Genomic DNA, 8,444 nt, shown 5'->3' with positions numbered 1-8,444 from the left:
ATATATATGTATATATATATATATGTATATATACATACACTGAGAAAAAAAAGTTAGTGAAGTAACAAAATAGTATTCGATTCAACTATATGAATCGGTCACGGGGTGTCAATAAAATATTGATTAATGTAAGAAGATATCATGTTTCAATAGATATAATAATTAGATTATACCGAAAGACAATTTTTAGTTGTTTTAACAAAATTATAATTTGCTTAAATACAGGTAACTTTGAATGTACAACACAATAGGACAACACAATATTTTGTCTGCTTATAAAAATAAGCAGTTTGATTAAATGAAAAATGCTTAGTACAAAGAAATTCAGATTATATTCAATTAAAGTAAATGAGAATTGCCTATTTCATCTTTTTTAACAGTATCTTTTATTTGAAATTATCACAACTTATGTTCGACAAAACAATTCATGGTTTAGTGAATTAAATATGTTCATTACCACTATTGTTAATTCAACTTATACGAATTTGTTATCTTTTTTTACCATATGCTTGAATTAAAAAACCAAGTATTTCAGATAACAAACTGAAACTCAACTAAACGCATTTAGTTGAGTTAATAGTATTTTTTTCTCAGTGTATATATATATATATATACGCAGTTTTCCGCACAACATCCTGCGATCGGCTCATATGACCGTAAATATATTTCGTAGTTTAGTAACAATACTTCTGTTAACGGCAAATATTCTCGACACTCTCATAAATTATATAGTACAGATACAGAATACGCACTATGCACATTCGAGTAAAAATAAAAATTTATAGTCTGAAAATTTTAATATTTTCAGAAGAAACACGGATATAAGTTACTGCAAAATCACAGCAGTAACACGGTATGTAATATGCGTTGGAATTAATAACACAAAAAACGTGAGAAAAACGTTTGTTATAACGTGAGATGTAAATAAGGGGAAAGTTGCGATAAAAGTAAGAAAAGTGTGATAAAAATGAGGTGACACTTTGTTTTATAATTTTAAACATATACATTTCGGGCTTTTTTTTAGGAAGAAAGGAAAATAGAAGACAAGTGTGAGAAAACACAGAAAGCGCAGTTGTAAAAAGAAACAAAAATCACAAATTCTGTTTTTCAATATTGCATTTTGTGTAAAACAATCAATTTTAAGATTTTTTTACTGTGTACGAGCCGTCGAACGAGAATGGTATAAGTCACTAGTATTAGAAATATTGTTTCTTATAGTTATTTCCAATTAGATTCTCAAACTTTTTATATATAATTTAACTATAAAATATCTCTTAATTTAGTAAATGGAATTAAAAATACAAATTACATTAAATACAATTTTTTTTATTATAAATTATATGTATGTATATAAAAAGATTTTAAATAATATTAAATATAGAATTTTATTTTTTAATAATTTAGCTAAATGCTGTATCGTTTACGTATCTCTTCTTTTGTTCATATTAAATTAATTTTCGAAGTTTTTCTTTTCGCGGCAATATGACTTCTATCATTGCAGTGCAACGGCCCATCCGTCAATTTGTCATATTATTTGCGTAGCCTTATTAACAAGTAGTGTCGAAGCGATGTGGAAAACTGGCGGTCGGAGGCGGGCTCCTGTGATAAAAAGCAAATAAGCCGAGCGTTATTTACCGCTCTCCACATCCGCGCTTTCTTTTTCGGCTCGCTGTCGAAAGACGAAAGACGCGCGAGCGCGCAAAGAACATTTATATTAAAAAAAAAAAAAAAAAAAAAACAATCTAGTGAAATATTAAAATAGATTATATACAGATAAAAAATCTTAATTATTTGTAATTATAATATTCTTATTTTTATTATTATATATTATATATTATATATAAAAAAATGAAATTAATATAAAATTATAACTAAACACTTGACAGTTCGAGGATGTTTTGTAGTATCGATTGTGAGAATTTGTTAGTCTCCCCCGACACATACACACACACACACATACACAATAATTAATTACGTACACGTAATTATACTATTTTTAATTCTTACCAAATTACAAAGAACATTGTAGCCCATTTTTATACGTATATGTATATTGTACACACCGTATATACATATATAGTGTATTATTCTTTTCCTCCTTTTTATTTTTTTGATCTATCCTTTCTTTGAACGATCCTTTCGCATCGCAGAATATGATGTAAGAATACCGAAAATCGGGAAACAGGGTGTTTTCCGGAAAAAAAAAAAAAAAAAACGCTTTATCGATAGTTGACAAATTTAGTAGGTCGGACAAATCGAAGTAGGTCGGTGAGTGAAGGCTGAATAATTTCACATTTCGAATTGATACGTTCGCGCGCACAATTGGTTTTTCTTCTTCCTACTCGGGACAAAGACGGTGTACATTGTAATGTTACACACAGTAAAGGTATATAAAAGATATATAAAAACTTTTAAAATGTTCGTGATCTGTAAATTGCTTGATAACGATGAGAAAGAAACGAGGAAATAACGAGTTTTTAAAGTGCCCCCAAGTAAAATATGAGAACATAAATTATAAATATAGAGAGAACACACATAATAAATTTATATATATATGTATAGATAAATAACAATGCAGTTGTATGCAAGCGTACGCGAGTATGAGAGTGAAAAAAAATATGTTGATTTACCGATATACTTATTTGTTTAAAATCAAGATATACAATATTATTTCTTAAGATAATAACTTATTTCAACAAACAGGGAGAATGATTGTACGTATGCTAATTAATATACTAATTATATATGTCCGATATATATATATATATATATAAAGTTTTATTTAGGAATCAGTTTTAAATATACACAAAAATACACGGAAAAAGAAATATATAAAATAAATACAAAATAAAAAAAAAAAAACAATAACCTATATATAACTAAGTTTGTGTGTAACAATTGATTTTTGCCGGTGCCTTTTTATAATAATATATATATATACCTAATCTTCGGTTATACTTCGACATACACTACAATCCGCAAGACAGGAGGTATAGGCTGAGTGAAGCGTTTTTAATCAATTAAAATGTAATTAAATTACTGCGATCATAAATGTAATTGCATTTTAATTACTAGCACTTAATAATTATGTATTAAATCGTAATTATTGTGGTAATTGTTATAATTAAATTAAATTACATTTTGCACACACACACACTACTTTAGAGATGGAAAGGAAAGAAACGGATTATTTCACAATAGAACAAGCTGAAGAATTGTAATTTACAGAAATCATCGTATATTTGTTTGTGATAATAATATATCGTCGATATAATACATTTTCTGCAATAAATTTATTACCGCTAGGGAGATAACACAAAAAAAAAATCATTCTTTCTATGATTCCTATACATTTGTAAATTACATAAAACATACATTAATATTATAATTACAAATGTGAGTATCAATCGAGCACGAGATTTTTTTTATAATGCGACTCTTCAACAATAAAGGCAAAAAACGATGCTGAAGACAGAGAACGCAGAAAAAAAACAAAATGGATATACATTGCTCTACACAAGAGAACGAGACTCATCAAGATTACATTAAAGCCGATATAATTGTGTATCGGTTATTAATCTTGATTTTATGTAAATCTCGAAATTCTTTTCATTGATATAATATTTATATTATTACATAGAATAGAATGTTCTCTATAATCTACAGATGGCAGCAAATTACCACATTTAGTTCATATCATGGAAATATATATAATCAAGGAGGAATATGTATATATATTTAGCAATATCTATATTTATATAAATACCACTTTAAATAAAAAGCTCCTCTAACAATAAAAGTTTTTAATCTAGTTTAAACAACGTTACATGATAATTTAAATTGTTTTATATAGAACTTTCGCAATTAAAGCTTTTTTTTTATTTTTATTCTCGTAAAAAAAGAAGAAAATAATGCTTCAAACCGAAGTGTACTAAATTATGGTCAAAATGCATCTGTACTTTTTTTTTATTATGCATAACCGTAAAGTTTAGTATCGTTCCTACATAATACGATATTTTAAACTTACGCCATCTGAAACTCACGTAAAGTATATAGTCTTCGCTCATCAATCTATATACAAAGTAATAACAATAAAATTCGAAACTTCGGTCTGAGATTTAAAGCAACGTGCGTTCGGAGTTTTGTACATTCGCAAGTCCGTTCATTCTTGTCGCCGCCAAGTGAACTTCGCCCGTTGGCTTGTCGCTTCTGCTGTGGGAATGGAAGTTGTAGGATGGAAATACGGACATCCTTTTTTTTTGCACAACGGATAATATTTGCATTGCTGTGGTGCGTGGTCACGAGTGGGATGAGAAAACACGCAGCTCAATTTGGTACAGGACAAACCGAATTTGCACTTGGGATGTTTATAGGCACATTTGTCTCCAAACTTACATGCCGGGAAGGCACTACCGGGAAAAAAAGAAGTTAAGCAAACCCATGATCGAATTCAGATTATTATCAAATAAACAATACACAAGTCCATGTGTCTTTTTGTACGAAATGAGGAAAAAAGAATAAATAATAATGAATGAATAAAATATGCAAGTTTTCTTATAGAGAAAAGAGTACGTTACCTGCACATAGGATGAAAGTACGCGCACTTGTTCCCTGATGTACAATTTGGCCAGTATTTACACTTCTCTTTGGACTTGTCTAAAAGCGTCGGAACAGTGTTTTCCACCAACAGTTTTTTGTCTGCATCTGGTAGAATTAATATAAATAATATAGCACAATATGTTACACATATTTCATACAAAAGATAAAATTTAGATCTGATGCACACTTTTGAGGGTTACCAATGACACGGTATCGGGTTTCAATGGTGCAGGGCTCGGGGAATGAGATCTGTTGTACACTATGGGGCTCAATTTTCTCCGTCTTCGTGGCGCCTCGTCAGTCTTATCCATGTTTTCCGTGTTGCAATTCTCATTGTTCTCCTCTCCGTTTGTTTCTTTCGGACATGTGATCATCACATCGTCCTGCGTGGTGTCCGTTGTTATTCTCAATGCATTACTATCTATTTGGCTCTGTGTCGCCGCGACGTAAGTTTCGCTTTGCGTCGTCAAAAGCGCAAGCTCATCCTCGTTCACCTGTGAGCATGAAGAGGATCGTGTATCTAGAATATATAGGCGCAACGATTAAAATGCGAAATTCGCTTCGCGACCAGTGAAAATTTTACCTCCATCTCCAATCGTTCTTCATCCTCTTCAGGAGCAATTTTCTCTTTTGCTGGATTATTACTGTATCCGTTAAGTGTTACTAGAAATTTTTGATTGTTGTCGTTTCTTTGGAATAATGACATCACAACTCCCATATGGTCATCCGTTACCGCGTTTACCGCCTGAGGTACATCTATGATTTTGCGCAATAGTGTGAGTAAGTTTGTTACAAAAGCTGCCACAAGTCGGATGAAAGAGTTAAATGTTTGTCTCGCGAAGAGCGACTTTGTTAGAATCTTTATTTGCTTGAAAGCTCTCCGATAATGTTGGGTTTTATATGAAGATGTTTTTTTTTTTAAGTACGAGTATGGGTTGTAACTCTTTCAAACACTAGTATCAAAAAAAAAAAAAATTTTTTTCAAGACTTACAAGGCTCCGGCTCGACGTCTTCAGCTTCCTGATTATCTACCGTATTTAATTCAACTTGGATCTTTTCCATAACTAGTCTCTTATTAGAATTACCGACGAGTATCGATAAGTTTTGACTTACACCACGAGCCAGAGCAGGCTTTAAGATCGGCTTCTTGCCCTATTAAGATTGAATTTTCGATGAAAAGGAAGCTTTTTTCTCATTTTCGACGTTTATCAGAAATATAGATATATTGAGAAGGAGAGCTCGGATGTGTTAAATAATTTACTTGAATAATTTGTTAATTTTTGAACAACAAAAAACTTACCACCAGAGACGGTTCCGGATTCTTTTGTGCGACAACAGACTGATTCGCCTCGGCAACCGCTCTCAACAAAAGTGATTGCGTAGCGCGCTTTTGTAAAGGCTGCAACGGCTTTAAAGGTCTTGGTGCGACGATCACTTTGCTCGGAAGTTTTGTGTCTTCAACATCTTTGTCCAAGTCACTAGATGTTTCTTTTTTCGTTTTATTTAAGTAAGACTTAAAATGTTGAGTTGTACTTGAAGAAACTTCATCCAACATTCTCGGACGTTTTTTCTCAATCTTCGCTACGGAACCGGGCCGAACTTCGGTTGCAGATCTATTTATCGCGACTATGTGCGACTTCACAGGACCTGTTCGCAATTCCTCATGACTATTTAGCTCATCCTCCTCTCCCATCTTCTCCTCGGTATTGAAATTCGGAGATTCGTATTCGTCGCTACTGCGGGATTGCTTTTTATTCTGTACCGGCTTGAAATTGTTTTTCAACGGACCTAGTCTATTCTTAATATTTTTGCTGCTGTTACTGTTGCTGCTGCCTATTTGTTCAAAACTTTTCGAGTTGTGCCTGTAGTCCATGGGTTCCTGCTGCTTGACAGGCTGTTTCTGCATCTTGGTATCGACGTTCGCTACGCCCAAACGGTTTTTAATAGTACACACGGACTTCTTTGCAGTAGTGTCTATTTTCGTGCTCGAACTCTGACTCTTCTCCCGAAACTCGGCATTTTTGCTCAGTCTTTCGTTTTTGCTACTTTCTATCCGACTTCTCGCGTCGGTGATCTTGTTCATTTCGTCATGATCGTTGTCGCGATTTCGCCTGGAGCCGCGATTGTCCACTTCAAAGTTCCTATTCCTGTTACGATTATTATCATGGTGATAGGAATTTTCGAATCGTTTCTCCGTGTGATAGCGACCGCTGTCTTCTTTTTCTCTGTAAGAATCAAATTTCTTTCTTAGCGACGCCACACCCAGCCGATCTTTAACCGACACAACGGATGTGATTTTTGGCTTGTTTACGCAGGATTTGAGTTTTTTTGACGCGTCCGAGGATGACAATAACGTTGCATCCTCTTTTTCTTCCTCGGATGTTTTTGATCGCTTCGCATTGTCCTCTTTCTCCGCACTGTCGTAACGATTCTCCGCGCTCGATGTATCCAGTGATCTTTTCATACTCCTACCAGATGTCTCACTTTGATTGTGTTGCAAATCCGTGATTTTAGCAACAGAATCTTCGTGCACATCCTCGTCTATTTCCATCCTATTGTCATCATGTGCAATATTCTGCTTCTTGGAAGAAACAGAATCACTTCTGTTTTGCAACGTTTCATCTGTTCTATATTTGTCATATATTATCTTTGTGTTTTTCTCTGTATTCTTATGTTCTGAATTTTGATTAGATACAGATCTTGAAGTTTGTTGTTTCGGTCCAGATTGTTGTTGCTTCTCATTCTTGTTTTTATCCGAATGTCTTTCCGTTGTAGCCTGCTCGGCTGTTTGATCTTCTAGAAACGAAGTTGCAGATACCTTTCTCTTCTTTCTCTCCTCCTCCTGCTTCACCACAACCATAGGCACTAACTCGCGAGATTTCTTTTTTGCTACCGTAACTTTCTGTAGTTTCTTCAGCACTTGATCGTGCAGCCATTCCACAAATTCGGTCGTGCAGTCTTCCAAAAACAAATTTAAGTCATCGTGCATCTGTTGACGTGTTTTCTTATTAGCTACCATGACCAGTATATAATCCGGTAATTCCTCGTCATATCGGACTTTTAACTCCTTGAGTTTGGCGCGAATAGCGCTCTAAAAAAAAGAATAAAATTTATTTTAACAATCACGTTATTGATTAACATAAATTTCAATAAAACGGATACGAATACTTTTAAACTCGAATATGCGAGTCATAAAAAAAAGAAATTTCACATGCACGTTAGAGAACTCGCGCTGGAAAGTACTTACTCGAAGTTGATTTGTGATGCCATGTGTGTCCATGATTTTCAAATTAATCGAGTCGAGCTTTTTACTAGAATTCGGACGGGATCACTTTCGTTATGTGGTCGGTAATCGATCAAGATAATACCCGATGCAATCGCGAATTAGCAAATCATAGAACGAAAACATTCCTCGCCATGATAGGCCGCTGTGCAGTGTGAGAGATTGCATGAAAAGTTTACGACACTATCTTTTGTGCGCATGTGTCTTAGTTTAGGGCTGCGTTCCGTTTCACGCATTATGCGCGCATGTATCTATAGTACACGTCACGTATAGTATAGATAAATGCGCGCATATGCGTGAAACGGAACGCAGCTTAGTCCTCACAATGGGTGCGTTCAGACAACTCAACAGTTGCACAACGGTTGAGAGATAATCACTTCTGATTGGATCATACTTTTGGAACCGAATCAGATTTTGAAGAATGATCCTATCGTAAGTGATGATCTCTCAACCGTTGAGTTTTCTGAACGTAACCAATTTGTAAGGCCTGTTCTACAATGACTGTGTTCCAAAATTCACTGCCAGCGCTAAAGATCTATAGTTTACGTCACATATATTATAC

At 33.9% G+C, this 8,444-nt stretch overlaps 1 protein-coding gene across 1 annotated transcript; it reads right to left on the bottom strand.

Moving 5' to 3' along the window:
- Positions 1–3,969: 3,969 nt before the first annotated feature.
- LOC109856345 (zinc finger CCCH domain-containing protein 14) lies at positions 3,970–8,053 on the bottom strand. Its single transcript, XM_020431488.1, has 7 exons — positions 7,847–8,053; positions 5,900–7,690; positions 5,592–5,751; positions 5,183–5,355; positions 4,787–5,093; positions 4,578–4,704; positions 3,970–4,409 (listed from the first exon to the last, which is right to left on the bottom strand). The coding sequence occupies exons 1-7, from the start codon at positions 7,877–7,879 to the stop codon at positions 4,163–4,165; spliced, it is 2,838 nt and encodes a 945-aa protein (XP_020287077.1). The 5' UTR covers positions 7,880–8,053; the 3' UTR covers positions 3,970–4,162.
- Between the last annotated feature and the right edge of the window lie 391 nt (positions 8,054–8,444).

The sequence above is a fragment of the Pseudomyrmex gracilis genome, unplaced genomic scaffold, assembly GCF_002006095.1.
Source record: "Pseudomyrmex gracilis isolate BER0280 unplaced genomic scaffold, ASM200609v1 scaffold_115, whole genome shotgun sequence".
Taxonomy (NCBI): Eukaryota; Metazoa; Arthropoda; class Insecta; order Hymenoptera; family Formicidae; genus Pseudomyrmex; species Pseudomyrmex gracilis.
Note: the sequence above shows the minus strand (reverse complement) of the source record. Positions and strands in the feature narration are given on the sequence as shown.

What these genes read in the sequence shown, in the direction of transcription:
- LOC109856345 (XM_020431488.1), bottom strand. Translation starts at nt 7,879, where the DNA reads ATGGACACACATGGCATCACAAATCAACTTCGA. An exon ending in GCATCACAAATCAACTTCGA is followed by an intron (nt 7,691 to 7,846) that starts GTAAGTACTTTC and finishes TCTTTTTTTTAG; the next exon opens with AGCGCTATTCGCGCCAAACT. An exon ending in TACTTTCATCCTATGTGCAG is followed by an intron (nt 4,410 to 4,577) that starts GTAACGTACTCT and finishes TTTTCCCGGTAG; the next exon opens with TGCCTTCCCGGCATGTAAGT.